Source organism: Odontesthes bonariensis, chromosome 9 (assembly GCF_027942865.1).
Source record: "Odontesthes bonariensis isolate fOdoBon6 chromosome 9, fOdoBon6.hap1, whole genome shotgun sequence".
Taxonomy (NCBI): Eukaryota; Metazoa; Chordata; class Actinopteri; order Atheriniformes; family Atherinopsidae; genus Odontesthes; species Odontesthes bonariensis.
In genome coordinates this window covers 14,755,692-14,774,623 of record NC_134514.1, presented here as the reverse complement: position 1 = coordinate 14,774,623, position 18,932 = coordinate 14,755,692, and the positions used below count along the sequence as shown (strand labels likewise).

Sequence of the window (18,932 nt, the reverse complement as noted above, 5' to 3'; positions counted from 1 at the left end):
TTGATTTTCTAAATTATATTCATAGGAAATCTTATAAAAGAGAAATTCAGATACTTAACCAAAGATTTTTATTAAAGATTATGGAAACAAGTTTCACATGGTATTTTCTTTTGTTCATATTCAAAGGTGCGAATGTTTTAACTTTTTAACTTTCCAGTCATGCCTTTCTTAATGTTCTTCTCAGGGTGCAGTAAAATTATGTAACATTTGGGCACGAAGATGCACAGTAACAGACCAAAACTAGAGGCTAAAATTGCAAATATTTCCACAGCCACAGAGAACTTCCCAGGAGAGCTGACATGAGCTGGGATGAAAGAGATCCACACAGCCCAGAAAATCAGCATGCTGAAAGTGATGAGCTTCGCCTCGTTGAAGGTATCTGGTAGCTTCCGTCCGAGGAATGCCAGAAGGAGGCAGACAAAAGCAAGCAGACCAATGTAACCAAGCACCAGGTAAAATCCAGGAGGCCATGGCTCCTTACATTCCACAACAATCTAATTTTAAACACACACACACAACAATACATTAATGCAGATATACTCTCGTTGATCTCAATGAATTACATTAAAGCTTCTATGTTTAAAAAATGGTATTTCGGACAGGGAAATCTTACTTTTCCAGTTGAGGCTTGGTAGGCTGGATTCTTAAATGGGAAGGGAGGTGCACCCAAAAGCCAGCCAGTACAGAGAAAAATCTGCGGGCAAGATAGAAAGTTAGGAAGCTCTTTAAAAATGCATAAAAATCACAGTAGTCATACATTTTATCATATTAGTGACAGTTCTATATTCTTCACACCTGAGGGGCTGTGGTACAGAGGATCATAGTCCTCTGCTGAGATGGACCAAAAAGCCTCAGGCCCCTGGAACCCGGTACACTAGTCTGAAAAGCCAATAGAACCACTATTGTCTTAACAAGGAGGCAGGAGAGACAGATGACAAAGCTGATCCCAAATGCTGCCTGCCGGAGCCGACATGTCCACACCGACGGCTGACCGATGAATACCAGGGAACATAGGAAACATAACTTGAGTGACAGGAGCAGCAAAAAACTTAATTCTGAGTTGTTGGCTTTGACAATCGGTGTTGTGCGGAAATGGTGAAAGACGGCAGTGATAATGCTTGTCAGGATAACACCCAGTAGGGTGAGTGCAACTAGGATGATACCCATGGTATCATAGAAAGAGAGGAATTCTTCAACCCCTGCAACACATTTCACCCTGTCTTTGTCGGACCAGGAGGACTCGGGGCATTTTATGCACTCAGTGGAACCTTTGGAGACACATAAAATAGACAGAGGGTGAACAAACATTCAGAAACTGCCTTGTACATCCACATCACTTGACCACTGCTGTGCAACTTATTTTTGTGGTTTTAATGGCTTCTAAAATCATCAATACCCTGCTTCCTATTGAAGATGGAAAATATATGTAGAAACAATACAACTATATGCTACCAGTCTGGTTGCTGATCTCTCCATCTGCACAAGGTAAACAATCAAAACAGCAATGGGGCTCTCCTGGACGTCTGGCCTGCCTACTGCCAGGGGAACATGGTGCACTACATTGAGATACAGGTACCTGAACAATGATCAGAGAGAAGTGTAAAATTGAACAACAGGATGTTCATCATGGAGACTTCACTCAGGGATATATAGAGGACATGTGAAATGATATTATGATACATATGACCCACCTTTGACTGTCCTAATGTCCATATAATGGTGTTCTGCTTTATCTGCAGCTGTTGTCCCAGTGGGGCTGAGCCATCATAACTTCCCAGTTTGATAAATCTGATCACATCATAAAAAATCTTTAAGACATTTGAAGCCAAGAAATAAATACAGCAGTTTTGCATGATTATTCTGGAAAATGGACAGATTGCCTAAATCATGAATTGTGAAGACAGTTAAATTGCTGCATATTGAAATTTGAAATTTGACCTGATTTCACCCTTACTGTCCTTCTGCCAGTTAATTATGTCATAGAGAGGGACTGGCTCCCCATTGGAGTCAAAATATACTTTCTCCTCAAACTGGTTGGTGAAATTCACTGTCCTCAGATGGTATAGAAACTATATGAAAAAAAGAACAAACTAATTCTGTCATTAACTAAATTTAAAAAGCAAATAAACATCGTTTTATGTGTATTGTAATTGTCACTTACCTGCCTGGTGGTGAAATGCTTGTGTTTCTCACATATTCCATTACTATATTCTGCAGAATCACAGTTTAGTAAAGAGTGCAAAGCATGGGCGATGGCATATACAGCTTTATAAACATTGTAGGATATTCTGACCTGAGATACATCAGTATAACTGCTGGCAGTGAGACTCAGATCCTCTGAACCTGTACATACAGGCATTTCAGCGGCACCTTCGTCATCAGCTAACACTTTCAGTGAGCTTTTCTGTCTTACAGTGGAGATGTTTTGGATATCCAGATTGTAGATATGTTCACTCAAACCATTGTATTCATCCAGAGTATCTGTTCCCTTTTCACTAATCCTGCCTCCTCCAAAGTTGAGCTTACAACCAAACTGTTCTTCCCAGAACATATTGATAAATTCCATCCCTGGTTTGGGAGATGGGTGAACATTCAAAAGAAACTCTTTCAAGCCAGGGATCCTGACTCCGGGGAAGGAGAAGCCCAGTGTTCCCTCTAAAAGAGGGTGGAAGTGAGGTGAGGTTAGAAGGCTGGCAGTCACCCAGGCTTCACTAGCTACCCATTGTAGCCCTGTTACATTCCTCTGAACAAGCTGAAAAGACAAAAAAAATTAAAAATTAAAAATTATAATGATGAATCATGTTACTATTTATGTAAACATTTTCACATAAATATCCTATATGCAGCATATATACTGTAGCTCAACCAAGATGCATACTTCTAAAAATAGATCCAGGAGTTGTCCCTCTGTAGCAAAGACCACCACGACCTTTGCAATGGAACTCTGCAGACTGTCTGCCATTTCTTGTATCTCAGCCGATGTGGGTGATTTTGGAATAGTGAGATGAAATGCCACACAACCACCTTGTTGTTTAAACTGATTAGAGAATGATTGGATGCCATAGTGACTGTAGTCATCCTGAAATGTACATGAGAAGGTTTTGTGATTCACATTTGTGTCTTAAACCGAGAACTTCTTGAATTGAAAAGAAAAAAGTTGAATCTCACCGTGGTCCCTATTGTGCCCACCCAAAACCAGTCTAAGAAAGTGACGAGCTGTACTAGACCCCTAACTTGAAAGAGATCGCTCGGCACAGTTCGCAAAAATGATGGGTACAAACGTTTGTCAGTGAGACAGGTACAAGTGGCAAAATAACTCACCTAGGAGGAGACAGAGTTCATTTCTTCAACAAAACAAAACTTTTTTAAAACACTGGTTCATTACATTATCAAATGATTTTGAAAAGGCAGGGATTTTTTTCCCTGCCTTTTTGTGTTTTCTCACCAGTGGGATGTTGAAAGGGCCAAGAACTTGAGCTATGGCTCTTGTTGGGGACGATGATGCGAGACCAATCACAGCAGAGATGGGTGAACCAGACAGACATGTGGAACTTTTAGACTTTGTTGTCCTTAACTCTTTTGTTTCATTATTTGCTTTGTAATTTCCAAAATTCCTTTCTTCTGTCAAATTCAATGTGTTTTCACTTTCTGCTGTTTGTTCGACGTCACTTTTCACATGTTTGGAGGAGGTGGCCAAAGAGAGAAGAGCTTGCAGGCTGCTATGGACATTATCACAGCTGTCCATGATCCGGTAACCTAATTTAATACCTGGTAAAAGGTTTGAATTATGGTTAATCTCCTCGACTGCAAAAACCATAGTCATCATCCAGCGGAAGGCTCTGTAGTCAAAACTGCAAAAAAAAGTAAGTTAAGAGGAGAAGGAGATTGCTGTATGTCAGTGGTATGAATCTGTTAACACTAGAGGATAAACAAAGAAAAACCAAAATAAGTTGTTTATAAAGTACATTTTTTCAGTGTGAGATGCAGGAAAAGAAATCAAAAACTAAGAACAACAGATATCAGTATTCTCACACTCACCCGCTGCATGGTGTGATTCGGGGTTTGCTTTGGTAGCTGTGTTGTGGCTCAGAGGTAAAATAATGCAAAGGAAAAAAGCCTCCAATAACGACATCCCCCTCAGACTCCAAAGCCAGAGACTCAATGTCTCCCAGTTTCTTGCACTGAGGTGAACTAGAATCAACACCACTCACTCTCTCTATCCCCAAATCATCAAGTCTGTCTCCCACAGCTTTTCCTTCTTTCTCACCATTCCCTTCGACACTCAATACTCTTCCTTCTTTTACAGAATGAGGAGCACTAAGCAATACAATGAAAAGAAAGTTAAAAGCACAAAGATGCAACAAATGACAAGTTCCTAAAAACGTTGGATGCATTGTAAATTCTGACCCTAAAAAGACTGCGTGTGTGTGCTGGAGACAATGCTGTTCGAACAAAGCTTCTAACAGGCTGACAAGTTAGACTGCATTAAAATCTGTGACGCTTGCTTCATTTCCATAGGTCGTAAGATCAACCAATCGGAGTGAGAAGCAAGAGCAATGGGATTAGGACATGACAAGGTTCCAGTGAACTTTGACTATCTTCATACTTGACATCTCAAGGTGATCTGATTACAAGTGGATAGATGTAAAACATCAGTTCACTCTTTGTCCATATGGTCATATCAACTGTTGATGAATATTGGATTCAGAGCTGTCTGACAGATGGATCAGAGATTACAGGTGTTCAGCCTAGGCCCTTTATATACAGAAACTGCTCCAGACTCCTTGACTCGTTCAATGAAATTAAATGTAGGAGAACAATGCAATTTCAACCCCTCTTTGAAAAACTTTGTATCATATGAACATTTCTTTATACTTTTCTGACATACCTATCTTTCCCCCTTAAAAGAGAAAGTCTTATACCGATACAGGTTTTTTGTACCAAATCATGAAACACCTGTTGATATCACCTGTTTGAATTTTTTTTTTCTTTACCTAATTGCCATACCTAGATTTCCCTATCCTGACTTTTTGGAATATGATATGGGCCTAAAATGCAAATATAAATATATATTGAATTAAGTTTAATAAATAAAACATGAAATATCTTGCTTTTACATTGTCAGCAAAAAATAGAAGTCAAAATGAATACATGAAAAACTTTTTTTTTTTTTTTCCTTACCATCCCAATTCATTCAGCTTTGGCCCAGCTTGAGATTAACTCCTGTAAATATATGACAAAGGTGTTTGTCATCCTGATTTCCAGTTTTGGCCTGTTGGTGACACTGTTTGAATGTAAATGTCACATAACCCTGTGAAGTTGAGAGAAAACAGAAGAAATCAGAGGTCAAGGAGCCATACACCACGACCTAAGGCATCACTGCAAAGTCATGCAGCATCACTTTACTTTTGCAACAGTCTTAATCCAAATGATGTAAGTGTTGTGGCGATATACAAAATAACATTACCAACCAGAATTTTCTGTCTATTGTGCTCTGAGCCAAGACTGAAAGTATAGTCTGGCCACAACAGTTTGTGTTAATCAATGGCTTGTTGCTGCAATGACAAGCACTAAGATGTCCCAGCAGTTGTATAATGTAAAGAAGGTTTTCAATGTGCCCAGTCTGACAACAAACACAATCCATGGACTCTATCACACTGTAAAAATCTAAAAAAACAACAACAAGGATTTAAAGAGTAGCCATGTCAATTGTCTAATTTTACCCACTACATTTTCACACAAATCTCTACAGTTTTCTACTTCTAACATTTTTTAAAGATGTTTGTTACTTTAGTTTTAATGTATTTGTCTGGAGTCCTTGGTTACTATCTATTTTCCATCATTTTCCACCCTTCTAATGTGAAGATAGATTTTGACCTACAAGGATGGAACAGCAATGTTCGGAACTGATGTGTCTATTTGATGTATCCATCAGGACACAACAGGTGGAACAGTTTGTGACGGCATTACATAGCTAGGCAAATAGGAGGGCGACTCGAATGTATTGTCTGCAATCATAGGTGTCAGTAGCTACTGACATGGAGGAAAGCACTATCCAGAGACTTTGCTTTTTCCACTTTTATTTGAGGAATTAGGTTTATTATCTATTTACTTTTTATATTTCACAATAAGTATATGTAATACAAAAGTAAAGAATGTGTAATTTTGTAACTTCAGACCAATGTAGGTTTGATTTTTATGCAAACTAGTTTGTACAGACTAGCCTACAAACAGCAGCGAGTGTAATAAACAGACCCATGACGCACTGGTTTTGCTCTTTGCTCTGGGATTGAGGATCAGATTTTTTTTAGGCTATGATCCCCCAGTTCAGTCTATTAAACATTTTCAGGCTTACTTGTGTCCGTGTGGCATTTAAATTCTACTTAATCTGTGACAAGATCATTTTGAAATCAGACACTAGACGGATGTACTGTACGAGTACTCATAATTCACGTTAAAAAGGTACAAAAATATATATTTTCTGACACTTGGACTTCAATGTGTCTGCTATCACCATTGCAGTGAAACTATATTGGACATTTTTTAATTCTAATGGAAGTATTAATGAAGGACCAATTGATTCAAAAACTAAAGTTTAGAAAAAGAACTCAGAACATTTTTTTTTTTTTTCATTTTGAATTTTATTCAATATGTTCAGCATAATAAAGTTTGTTTGTTTGTAAAAATATCAAATTAGCATAATTAATTGATATTAACAAACTATCTCACAAAACATTCATTTGAATTTGAATACAAATTTGAAAACAAAGGAACGATTCATTCATTTTAGCAGGATGGGATGATGATGGCAGTTTAGGTGGTAAATATTTTCAAGACCATAATGTAAAATAATTAAGTTTTGCCCATTAAATATTTTTTTGTGTTTTTCTCTGGCTGAAACAATATGATGAAACACTTTGGGGCAAAAATACACAAAATGAGTCCAAAACTGGAGGCCAGAATGGCAAATATCTCCACTGCAACAGTAAATTTCCCAGGAGAGCTGACATATGCTGGGATGAAGGCAATCCAGACTGCACAGAATATCAGCATGCTGAAGGTGATCAGCTTGGCTTCATTAAAATTATCCGGTAATTTCCGAGCTAGGACAGCCAACACAAAGCAAAAGACAGCCAGAAGGCCAATGTACCCGAGTACAGCCCAGAACCCAATAGCAGAGCCTAATGCACATTCCAGGATGATCTTCTCCTTGTAAGTAGTTAGATTTTTCATTGCAAAGGGAGGGCTGAGTACCAACCAAACTGTACATATCAAAGCTTGAATAAATGTGAAAAACACTACAGTCAGTCTTTGCTGTGGTGGACCAAACCATTTCATCATATTACTACCTGGAAGTGTGGCTTTAAAGGCCATTAAAACCACTATAGTTTTCCCAAGTACACAGGAGATACAGAGAACAAAGGTGATGCCAAACGCTGTGTGTCGCAGCATGCAGGACCAATCAGATGGTGTTCCGATGAAAGTTAGAGAACATAAGAAACACAGAGTCAGAGAGAAGAGCAGCAGGAAGCTCAGCTCAGAGTTGTTGGCCCTGACAATCGGAGTTGTCCTGTGACGAAAGAAAATAGTTGCTGTGATAATGGTCAACGAGGCCCCAGCCACAGAGAATACAGCCAGGATGATGGAGAGGACTTCATCAAAGGAAAGAAACTCCACAGGTTTGGGGAAACAAACGTTTCTCTCTGCATTAGGCCAGAATTCTCTGGGGCACGGGATACAATCAGGAGAATCTGAAAAATACATCAAAAAGTGCTGTCAGCATATATTTCATGTAGCAGATATACATGGAGACATTTTATCTTACCTGTAGCATTACTAATCTCTCCCTCAGGACATGGTATACAATCATAGCAGCAGATGGGTTTTCCTTTCTGCAACACTTTACGAGTTCCTGCAGGACAACTCTCAGTGCACACAGACACCGGCACCTGTCACAGAGACACAGGCAAAACAATAGATGAACACAGATGATGTGAAGCAGTTCACCAACGTTTCTTTTGCTAAACTGTTATCATCAGGATCATTACTCGTGTGCCACCCTCCACCCAGGACAGGTTCCTGTTGATACGGAACTCCTGGCCCATCGGCAGTGATGAATCATAGTACCCTACTGTTACCAACTCAATAACTCCACCCTCAGTCTTCTGCCAGTTGACCAGCTCGTAAAGAGCAACGGGATCCCCGTTTGCATCAAATGACACATCATAACCATTCTGGGAAAAGTTGACTTTCTTCAGCTCATTAAACACCTGAAAGGATGAAATAAAGTAAGGTAGAAAATAAAGAGAGGGAAATTCGATAAATCGAATGTCATAAATCGATTTTTATACAACTTAATGAAAATAATTCAATATTCATTAGTTCACTTAAACCAAATGAAATACATTAAGATTCTCTTTTTATTTCCACTGACCTGTTTGGACTCCAACCTGCTGTTCTTATCACACCGAGTTGTTAAATTTGTTTCCTGACACACTGCATTGTGAATGGCATGTGCTATTGCATAAACAGCCTTGTACACCATGTTAGTAATTCTAAATTGAGATTTTTCAGTGTACGGGCTCTGGAGCGTCTTTATGTCTTCAGTTCCATCACATACATTCTCGCCTGCAGCTACACCTGCAGACAGACGGAGAGAGAGGCAGGCTGTGTTATTATGGAAAGTTACATTGCATTAATGTTCACCTGTTCTGATGCATTTATTTTTCCAGACTCATGTTAAGAAGAATCACTCAACCAAAAATTAGGTCACATATTCAAATACATAATAATAATACTAATTATTTCTGTAACTGATACATGCTTAATATATGTCAGTTTTAAAATGTATTTGGTGCATGGATATAAATATTCATGAGCGATGACCCTGTGAAATCACTGCATTCAGTTTTCTAAAAAATCTCCTCACATGCACTTGAGCACCGAAACATAAAAATCAAATTGATGCATCTTTTTTCTGTCTTGTTTTGTTTCAGTATTAGGGTAGAAGTGTAATTATTCATAAGACAGCTGTGGACTTTCATACACAGAAAGATCTACTTGACAAAATAGGAAGCAACCCAACCATAGCAGCTCATGATGAGATATCACATTTTTTTGCCAGTCAAAACAACTTTCTTACTTTTCCCCAGCCTGCAGTTAAATGCATCCTCCCAGAACTCAGTTAGCAGTGGGGAGGCAGCCACTTCAGAGGGAGACAGATCCAGCAGGAAGTCTCTCAGACCTGGGATCACAGACTTCTGAATGCCAAATCCGATGGCCCCGGCACAAAAACCAAATGTCAGAAACTTTGGGTCTGTTACCCAGCTTTCACTTCCTATCCACTGACGAGGTGGTGGAGGGTCTCTGGCCAGCTCCTCCAACAGGACGCTCGTTTCTCCACTAGCTGTGAAGGCCACAACAACCACAGCAGTTGACCTGGAGAGACATTACATCATCAAACGCTTTTTAATTTTTTTTTTATAAATATTCAATATTTTAATTTTAGCAGGAGAAAGAAGAAATATTCCATAAACTCATTTTCAATCATTTCTTTGAGGGAATATCTTTGTTATAATTAAGCATCGTGTCAAAATAATGAAAACAAGTTAAATCAGAAATGTAGTAACCTGCGGATAACATCAGCTACTTTCTTGATCTTGCTGCGGGGGTTGGTACGATATAAAGACTCAGAGTACTCCACACAGATTCCCTCTCTGTGAGCTGCTTCCAGAAAAGACGCCATGCCATTATTGCCATAGTCCGAGTCTGACCGGACAGCACCTATCCAAGTCCAGCCAAAATGTTTCACCAGCTTGGCCAGCGCTTCAGCTTGGAACTGGTCGCTGGGAATTGTTCTGAAGAAAGTCGGGTACTGCTGCTTATCTGACAGGCAGGCACATGTGGCAAAGTGGCTCACCTACAATAAAACATGAATATGTCGTTTTGTGAATTTTGCAGTAAAAGAATAAAGAGAAATAATCACAAGCATGTCCTAAAAACACAGTGAAGAAAATTCAAAATATTCACTTGAGGAATGTTATAGGACCCGATGATTCGCGACATGCTGATGGATGGCGTGGATCCAGAATCACCAACAACACCCATCACCATACCAGATCTGGAACAGTTTTCACCGGGGTGAAACGCGGGGTCCTGGCCGTTCAAGAGCTGAAATGCCACGTGCACGGCCACTGGCACAGAACCGCAAGAGTCATGGATCTGATAACCGAGCCTGATGCCCGGCAGCAGCTCTGTGCTGTTGTTAATCTCCTCAATTGCAAAGATCATAGCGCGAGAGAAGCGCAGTTCACGTGCGTCAATGCTGCAACAAACATTCGAATGCTTAAATTTACATAAAATAAGAACAATTCACATTTGAACAGAAGTATACAGGGGGAAATCTGCAATTGGGGGAGCAGAAAATTTATACTGATGTTCTTCTGTGAATCAAAATAAAGGTTAATCATTTGATTTAAAGTGGTAGTATTAGATAAAGTCTAAAAATGACAGGAATTTACAAATAGATAATATTTTTTGTAATCTAAAGTCACAGTGTAATCATATTATTTTTGATATTCATGAATCTTTGGTGAAACATAACCTTGAAGAAGCAAAAAATGTAAATGTAATAATGATTTCACCTCAGTATAAAGAAAAAAAATATATATATAATTTTTTTTACAAACACTACATAAAAACTTTGCAATATGACTGTACATTGTAAAAATTCCAACTCCTATTCATACAGGTATCATCCTTCCTCCATAACCTCCTGCTCTCACTGACCTCCCTGTGCATTGTGGTGGCTCAGGCATGGTGGTGTAGTTATGAATCACTGTGAGTGTGTTGTAGTGAAGGGTGAAAACACCTCCAATAACATAGTCTCCATCCTCTGAGAATGCTGATAAACGAGCAGTACCCTGCAGGTTACATTTCGCAGATAAAGTTTGAGTGCTAACTCCATCAGTCCCAGCCTCTGTGGGCCCAGTCCTTTGTGTCAGACCAGTCAGAGACCCATCCAGCATAACAACTGAGTTCACCTCAAACAAACTAAGAGCCAATCTCAAGCCAAGTAAAATAACCTGAATCTCCATCCCTCAAGAGTCTGTATGTGGGTGTAAGTGCATTTTCATTGGTTTATATACCTCTTCACATGTTCACCAGAGCAAAAAGCCCCCACCTGGTGATGTTTGATAGTCTTTTAATTCTGTGACAGCCACTATCTGATATGTTTCCTTTTATCCTTTCAACTCCTATTAGATTACCTATATATACAAAAGTTATTCTATTATTTTTTCCTAATCGATACATTTTTCAATTTGGTTTAATTCATAGTATATTTTGCAAATGTCACAAAATGCTTCACAAGGATAAAAATAGAAAAGGATATCATGATTTGATGATTTATGAACCCTTTGCAGAGTATCTTTTTTTACTTTTATGTGACTAGAACCAAAGACATCATGGGATTTTCACTCCAGTTCTAAACATAGGTGTTGAGAGGGCAATTAAACAAATGATTAAACGGTAATACACTTTGGCACTTATTTATTTTGGTGAATTATCTAATGTTACATATAAGTGAAAGCCAAAGAATGCAAAACTCTTTTTAATGGTATTGGTGTTCCACATTGCACAGCAGAATTACAAGTTGACAATCAGAGAAATTCTTCTGCAAAAGGTTTGGAGGAATTGTATTCCACTAATCAGTAAGGAACAGCATTAATCCTGGTGTAGAGTTGACATTATTCAGATAAGTTGTTCTCTTTAAGAAAAGTCATAACTCTGTATCCGTTGTTTATAGGCTATCTCAACTGTTCGACACAGAAAAATGTATTTTTCAAATGACAAAATTACAGACAGAAAAAAAAGATTTATAATGTCAAATCTGAAAAAAAGAGTACATTTAATTTTTTACACATTTATATTCTGCTCATAATTGTTCATGACAAACTTTGCTGAATCTATTAAATGTAAGTAGATTCAGTTATATAATTTCAATCTTATAATCATCATCTTGTCAAACTCACAAAACCAAGATGCACTACTATTAATTTTTGTTCATTAAATATTTCTTTGTGTTCTTCTCTGGCTGAAACAATATGATGAAACACTTTGGAGCAAAAATACACAAAATGAGTCCAAAACTGGAGGCCAGAATGGCAAATATCTCCACTGCCACAGTAAATTTCCCAGGAGAGCTGACATATGCTGGGATGAAGGTGATCCAAACTGCACAGAATATCAGCATGCTGAAGGTGATCAGCTTAGCTTCATTAAAATTATCAGGAAGTTTCCGAGCTAGGACAGCCAACACAAAGCAAAAGACAGCCAGAAGGCCAATGTACCCGAGTACAGCCCAGAACCCAATAGCAGAGCCTAATGCACATTCCAGGATGATCTTCTCCTTGTAAGTAGTTAGATTTTTCATTGCAAAGGGAGGGCTGAGTACCAACCAAACTGTACATATTAAAACTTGAACGAACGTGAAAAACACTACAGTCATTCTTTGCTGTGGTGGACCAAACCATTTCATTATATTACTACCTGGAAGTGTGGCTTTAAAGGCCATTAAAACCACTATAGTTTTCCCAAGTACACAGGAGATACAGAGAACAAAGGTGATGCCAAACGCTGTGTGTCGGAGCATGCAGGACCAATCAGATGGTGTTCCGATGAAAGTTAGAGAACATAAGAAACACAGAGTCAGAGAGAAGAGCAGCAGGAAGCTCAGCTCAGAGTTGTTGGCCCTGACAATCGGAGTTGTCCTGTGACGAAAGAAAACAGCTGCTGTTATGATGGCCAAACAGGCGCCACCCACAGATAAAAAAGCTAGAATGATGGAGAGGACTTCATCAAAGGAAAGAAACTCCACAGGTTTGGGGAAACAAACGTTTCTCTCTGCATTAGGCCAGAATTCTCTGGGGCACGGGATACAATCAGGAGAATCTGAAAAATACATCAAAAAGTGCTGTCAGCATCATTCATTTATTTCATGTAGCAGATATACATGGAGACAATTTATTTTACCTGTTGCATTACTAATCTCTCCCTCAGGACATGGTATACAATCATAGCAGCAGATGGGTTTTCCTTTCTGCAACACTTTACGAGTTCCTGCAGGACAACTCTCAGTGCACACAGACACCGGCACCTGTCACAGAGACACAGGCAAAACAATAGATGAACACAGATGATGTGAAGCAGTTCACCAACGTTTCTTTTGCTAAACTGTTCATCATCAGGATCATTACTCGTGTGCCACCCTCCACCCAGGACAGGTTCCTGTTGATACTGAACTCCTGGCCCATCGGCAGTGATGAGTCATAGTACCCTACTGTTACCAACTCAATAACTCCACCCTCAGTATGCTGCCAGTTGACCAGCTCATAAACAGCAACAGGATCCCCGTTAGCATCAAATGACACATCATAACCATTCTGGGAGAAGTTGACGTTCTTCAGCTCATTAAACACCTGAGAGGATGAAATAAAGTAAGGTAGAAAAAAAAGAGAGGGAAATTTCTTAATGTTATTAACTGATTTTAATCTAATTTAATGAAAATAATTTAACTTAAACCAAATGAAATACATTAAGATTCTCTTTTCATTTCCACTGACCTGTTTGGACTCCAACCTGCTGTGTTTGTCACACCGAGTTGTTAAATTTGTTTCCTGACACACTGCATTGTGAATGGCATGTGCTATTGCATAAACAGCCTTGTACACCATGTTAGTAATTCTAAGCTGAGATGTTTCAGTGTACGGGCTCTGGAGCGTCTTTATGTCTTCACTTCCATCACACACATTCTCACCTGCAGCTGCACCTGCAGACAGACAGAGAGAGAGGCAGATGGTGTAATTATGGAAAGTTGCACTGCATTAATGTTCATCTCTTCTGATGCATTTATTTTTCCAGACTCATGTCAACAAAAATCACCCTTCCAAAATTAGGTCAGATATACAAATACATACATGCAAGCATAAACGTGCTCACAATTTGGCTCATTTGGTCAGACTCACAATATTTAGTATAAATAACTGATGCGTTAGTTATTTCTTTAACTGATAAATGCTTAATATAGGCACAGTTTTCAAAATTAATTTGATGTTTGGATGTAAATATTCATCAGTGAAAACCCTGTGAACCCACAGCAGTCAGGTTTCTAAAAAATCCTCTTCCACGCAGCTGAGCACCTAAACTTGATTTGACAACACATCAAATGCATCGTTTTTCAGTCTTGTTCTCTTTCAGCTTTAGGGTAGTGTATAACATAAAACAGTTGTAGACTTTCTTACACAGAAAAGTCTACTCGACAAACAACAAAACAACCCAACCATAGCAGCTTATGAAGAGATATCACATATTATACTTTGCCAATCAAAACAACTTTCTTACTTTTCCCCAGCCTGCAGTTAAATGCATCCTCCCAGAACTCAGTTAGCAGTGGGGAGGCAGCCACTTCAGAGGGAGACAGATCCAGCAGGAAGTCTCTCAGACCTGGGATCACAGACTTCTGAATGCCAAATCCGATGGCCCCGGCACAAAAATCAAATGTCAGAAAGTTTGGGTCTGTTACCCAGGCCTCACTTCCTATCCACTGACGAGGTGGTGGAGGGTCCTTGGCCAGCTCCTCTAATAGGACCCTCATGTCTCCACCAGCTGTGAAAGCCACAACAACCACAGCAGTGGACCTGGAGAGACATTATATTCTCATAAAATAAACAAAACTTCGTATTTCTATTTATTAATTTAAGTAAATCATATGTTCCTTTAGCAGGACAAGAAGACATATTCCTCAAATAATATATTTATTTAAAATCTTATATTGTGGGGAACATCCGTGTTATAACTGAGCATAGTGTCAAAACGATGAAAACAAGCTAAATCAGAGATGCAGTAACCTGCGGATAACATCAGCTACTCTCTTGATCTTGCTACGGGGGTTGGTACGATAGAAAGCCTCAGAGTACTCCACACAGATTCCCTCTCTGTGAGCTGCCTCTAGAAAAGACGCCATGCCATTATTGCCATAGTCCGAGTCTGACCGGACAGCACCTATCCAAGTCCAGCCAAAATGTTTCACCAGCTTGGCCAGCGCTTCAGCTTGGAACTGGTCGCTGGGAATTGTTCTGAAGAAAGTCGGGTACTGCTGCTTATCTGACAGGCAGGCACATGTGGCAAAGTGGCTCACCTACAATAAAACATGAATATGTTGTTTTGTGAATTTTACAATAAAAGAAGAACGAAAAATAATCACAGGCATGTCCTAGAAACACAGTGAAGAAAATTCAAAATATTCACTTGAGGAATGTTAATGGACCCGATGATGCGCGATATGCTGATGGATGGCGTGGATCCAGACTCACCAACAACACCCATCACCATACCAGATCTGGAACAGTTTTCACCGGGGTGAAACACGGGGTCCTGGCCATTCGAGAGCTGAAACGCCACGTGCACGGCCACTGGCACTGAGGCGCACGAGTCATAGATCTGATAACCGAACCTGATGCCCGGCAGCAGCTCTGTGCTGTTGTTAATCTCCTCAACGGCAAAGATCATAGAACGACAGAAGCGTACTTCACGGGCGTCAATTCTGCAACAAACATTCCAATACTTAAATTCACATAAGATAAGAGCAATTCACATTTTAACAGAAGTATACAGGGGGAAATCTGCAATTGGGGAACAGAAAAATGATGCTGATGTTCCTCTGTGAATCAAAATAAAGATTTAAAAGGTTTTGGACCGATTGAATTTAAACCAGTAGGATTAGATTAAGTCTGAAAGTGACAGGAATGTACAAATAAGTAACATTTGTTGTAATCTAAAGTCAGAATATGACCATATTCTTTTTGATATTCATGAATCATTGGCTAAATACTTATTTGAAAAAACAATAATAATACTTGTAATCTGGCTTTAGTATGAGGAAAACATATTTTTCTATGAAATTGTTTTTCTTTTTGTTAATTTTTGACAAAACACTACATAAAAACTTTGCAGCAAGGCTTTACATTGTAAAAATTCAAATACTTTTCATACAAGTCATCCTTCCTCCATAACCCCCTCCTCTCACTAACCTCCCTGTGCACCGAGGTGGCTCAGGCATGGTGTTGTAGTTATGAATCGCTGTGTGCATGTTGTTGTGGAGGGAGAAAACACCTCCAATAACAAAGTCTCCATCCTCTGAGAATGCTGGTAAACGAGCAGTACCCTGCAGGTTACATTTCGCAGATAAAGTTTGAGTGCTGACTCCATCGGTCTCAGCCTCTGTGGGCCCAGTCCTTTGTGTCAGACCAGTCAGAGACCCATCCAGCGTAAGAACTGAGTTCACCTCAAACAAACTCAGAGCCAAACTCAGGCCAAGTAAAATAACCTGAGTCTCCATCCCTCAAGAGTCTGTATGTGGGTGTAAGTGCATTTTCATTGGTTTATATACCTCTTCATGTGTTCATCAGGAAAAATCCTCCTCCCAGTGATTTTTGATGAGGCCTTTTAATTCTATAACATGTATGTATGTACTCTATGTCTTTTTTTCCATTTAACTATGGCTAATTTGCCTCTATATACAAAGTTAAATTATGTTTATCCAAATCCATACATTTTTTTATTTTGTTATATTTATAATATAGTTTGCAAATGCAACCATGGAAATGTCACAAAGTGCTTCACGAGGATAATAATAAAAAGGATACAGATTAAAACAAATGCCTCATGAAGGCTATAGCCGCAAATTCAACATGGCAGACTCACCAGGTGTTGGCAATTGCTCATCAACCATCCAGATCCACATATAAGGCGCTTCTTCCTGGGCTCTACTTGCTGCATGGTTCGCAAGCCAAATTGCAGCCCGGAAACTAGCCAGCCCGGTAAACAGCCCGGTAAATATAAAGAGACGCTCTCTCCACCCACCTCCAGCCCGACGTAGCAGCTGTCGCGCAGCCTCCGATCCGACTTCTTTGGTTCAAGCCGAACCAGCCGGCTTCTCAGCTCTTCCTAACGCTAGTCGTCCATTGTTCCGTCAACGCAAGCCGTATCCAACGCATTCGGTTCATTTTCAATGAAATCCGGCCCATCGTTGTCGCCGTGCTCGCAAAGCATGCTGGGATTCCGGCACATCGAGCGGGGGACCTGCGGCACGTCAAAAAGTTGGGCTCGCTCGAAGTTTATGCAAATTTGCCACGGCAGCCGTAGTGCGTTACTCAATGACAGTAGATCATGTGATCTCCTGTGTTGCATCAGCAGCAGCAGCACAATAGCAGCTCTCCTCGCTCGCAGATCCAGATCCATGGTGCAATCTGAAATAATGTTCCATTGCTGACGATTTATACACATTAATTTCCCTCCAAAACTCAAATTTTTAGAGGGAGAAACTTCGGTTGGTTAAAATCACAAGTTATTTACATTCCCCCGGAGCCATTCTACCGTATGTTCTATCTACAACTTCGTATACACGCCCCTCTGTACACACCCACTGTAGTAGCAACACGGCGACACTAGGCATCCAATCCGGCGAGTTAAGTTGACATGACGGAACAATGGACGACTAGCGTAAGGAGCGTTTTCCCTCGCCGACGCCCGCCCGGCCATCGCAGGGCCAGCCGTATGTGCCCGCTCACGCTCATGTCTCGCCTCGTCTTCGATCCAAAGATCCTGCAGGGGCAACATATCAACTTAGTCTCCCTGTTTGCTTCCCTCTCCTGTGGTCGACCGGCAGGTCGCTTCCTCTTCTGATTTCACGGCTGTGTTCCGCTCGGCCGATCCCCGCCTGTCCAGGGATATTTCCATCGGCGAGTTTGTAGCTGCATTCGGGGTCTTCAGGGACGTTATTGCTCTGTTTATCCCGAGCGCCGAGTCGAGCTGGACTCAAAAGCCGCCTCTGTTCTGTCACAGTCGGGTGTTCGCCTGGACTGGTCCGTCCTGGACACCTAGCTCCTGGTTATGTTGGCTCACGCAAACCCATGCTTCTCCTGCCAGGGTGTCGGCCACAGTAGCGCCCTCTGTCCCTACATTCCGTTAAGCCGGCCCCCTCCGCTCCTCCAGCTGATCACCGTACAGGTAACAGCCTGGCTAGCTCAGTCGGTAGAGCATGAGACTGGTAATCTCAGGGTCGTGGATTCAAGCCCTACGTTCGGCGTAGCAGTTAATAATCAACAGATGTTCGATCCATCACCTAAAGTCAAAGTTCAGCTCTGTTACCACCATCACAGCATCCTCAGTGGTGCCTCTTTGAATGATCACAAACCATGATGTCTTGCTAACCAGGACCATTTATTTCTTAGTCTAACGAAATGATGTCGCAGCCCAGCAAGAACTGACCAAACTGTTTGGGTAAGGCGTTGTTAACACATAATCAGCATGTAAAAGATGTTGGTGATGCCATGTTTTAAAAAGTGTTGCAGCTCAACTATGATAGATTATTAACTTGTAATGATATTGACTAAATCAGACCAGGAAGTGACCGAAATATCGATAACGATGGAACTGACTATGATGTTGACTGATGTGAAAACAGTCGTGCGTGTATTAAGTGAGAAATGCAGGCTTATTTTTCTCATGCTGTGTGGAAGGCAGAACTTTACAATTGGAGGACATGTTCTCATTTCCTTAAACGGTCTTCACATTGCATCTCCCACAAGGGAAGTCAGGGCTGTGCTGTGACACAATACGTTTGGTATGCGGATATGTTGCAGACCACATAAAGAGTCCTTCAGCGTGGCTGCATGTACACAAGCTACACCACTGCATTCAAAAGGTAATAGAGGAGCTCCTTGAACAGCTAGCTGTGATTGTGAGTGCAGCCTTGAGATGAAATAGCTGTCACTAGGGCTGCTGTTGGCGTTGTTAGGATTATGGCTGCAGCACATTTGTTTTAGTGTTTCATGACATGCAACAGCTCGATGCAAAGCGACGGCTGCTTCAAT

General features: G+C 40.4%; 3 protein-coding genes and 1 non-coding gene across 4 annotated transcripts; 1 reads left to right on the top strand and 3 right to left on the bottom strand.

The window, feature by feature from the left end:
- Positions 1-137: 137 nt before the first annotated feature.
- Positions 138-5,005, bottom strand: olfcu1 (olfactory receptor C family, u1). Its single transcript, XM_075474605.1, has 14 exons — positions 4,995-5,005; positions 4,039-4,317; positions 3,677-3,851; positions 3,446-3,574; positions 3,169-3,321; positions 2,879-3,079; positions 2,575-2,752; positions 2,162-2,361; positions 1,939-2,069; positions 1,692-1,788; positions 1,453-1,576; positions 796-1,268; positions 614-694; positions 138-494 (listed from the first exon to the last, which is right to left on the bottom strand). Exons 1-14 carry the CDS (start codon positions 5,003-5,005, stop codon positions 138-140), a joined length of 2,589 nt encoding a protein of 862 aa, XP_075330720.1.
- Positions 5,006-6,852: 1,847 nt separating this feature from the next.
- On the bottom strand, positions 6,853-10,832 carry LOC142388809 (extracellular calcium-sensing receptor-like). The gene is made up of 8 exons (XM_075474368.1): positions 10,789-10,832; positions 10,030-10,324; positions 9,630-9,919; positions 9,143-9,438; positions 8,435-8,640; positions 8,049-8,270; positions 7,826-7,949; positions 6,853-7,751 (listed from the first exon to the last, which is right to left on the bottom strand). The coding sequence occupies exons 1-8, from the start codon at positions 10,815-10,817 to the stop codon at positions 6,853-6,855; spliced, it is 2,361 nt and encodes a 786-aa protein (XP_075330483.1). The 5' UTR covers positions 10,818-10,832.
- A 1,220-nt stretch (positions 10,833-12,052) lies between these two features.
- LOC142388808 (extracellular calcium-sensing receptor-like) lies at positions 12,053-16,117 on the bottom strand. Its single transcript, XM_075474367.1, has 8 exons — positions 16,089-16,117; positions 15,307-15,601; positions 14,907-15,196; positions 14,401-14,696; positions 13,623-13,828; positions 13,257-13,478; positions 13,033-13,156; positions 12,053-12,951 (listed from the first exon to the last, which is right to left on the bottom strand). The coding sequence occupies exons 1-8, from the start codon at positions 16,115-16,117 to the stop codon at positions 12,053-12,055; spliced, it is 2,361 nt and encodes a 786-aa protein (XP_075330482.1).
- A 1,955-nt stretch (positions 16,118-18,072) lies between these two features.
- Positions 18,073-18,145, top strand: trnat-ggu (transfer RNA threonine (anticodon GGU)). The gene has a single exon. It is a non-coding gene; the product is annotated as a tRNA-Thr (tRNA).
- Positions 18,146-18,932: the final 787 nt, after the last annotated feature.

Bases quoted from the DNA above. Each gene is read 5' to 3' on its own strand.
- olfcu1 (XM_075474605.1), bottom strand. The intron at 2,070-2,161 runs GTAAGTGACAAT...TTTTTCATATAG, and splicing joins AGCATTTCACCACCAGGCAG to TTTCTATACCATCTGAGGAC. The intron at 1,789-1,938 runs GTCAAATTTCAA...TGATGTGATCAG, and splicing joins GACAGTAAGGGTGAAATCAG to ATTTATCAAACTGGGAAGTT.
- LOC142388808 (XM_075474367.1), bottom strand. From the start codon at position 16,117: ATGCCTGAGCCACCTCGGTGCACAGGGAG. The intron at 15,602-16,088 runs GTTAGTGAGAGG...TGTTTGTTGCAG, and splicing joins CCACCTCGGTGCACAGGGAG to AATTGACGCCCGTGAAGTAC. The intron at 13,157-13,256 runs GTAATGATCCTG...TCTCTGTGACAG, and splicing joins GGGTGGAGGGTGGCACACGA to GTGCCGGTGTCTGTGTGCAC.
- LOC142388809 (XM_075474368.1), bottom strand. From the start codon at position 10,817: ATGCCTGAGCCACCACAATGCACAGGGAG. The intron at 10,325-10,788 runs GTCAGTGAGAGC...TGTTTGTTGCAG, and splicing joins CCACCACAATGCACAGGGAG to CATTGACGCACGTGAACTGC. The intron at 8,271-8,434 runs GTCAGTGGAAAT...TCATCCTTTCAG, and splicing joins GCAGGTTGGAGTCCAAACAG to GTGTTTAATGAGCTGAAGAA.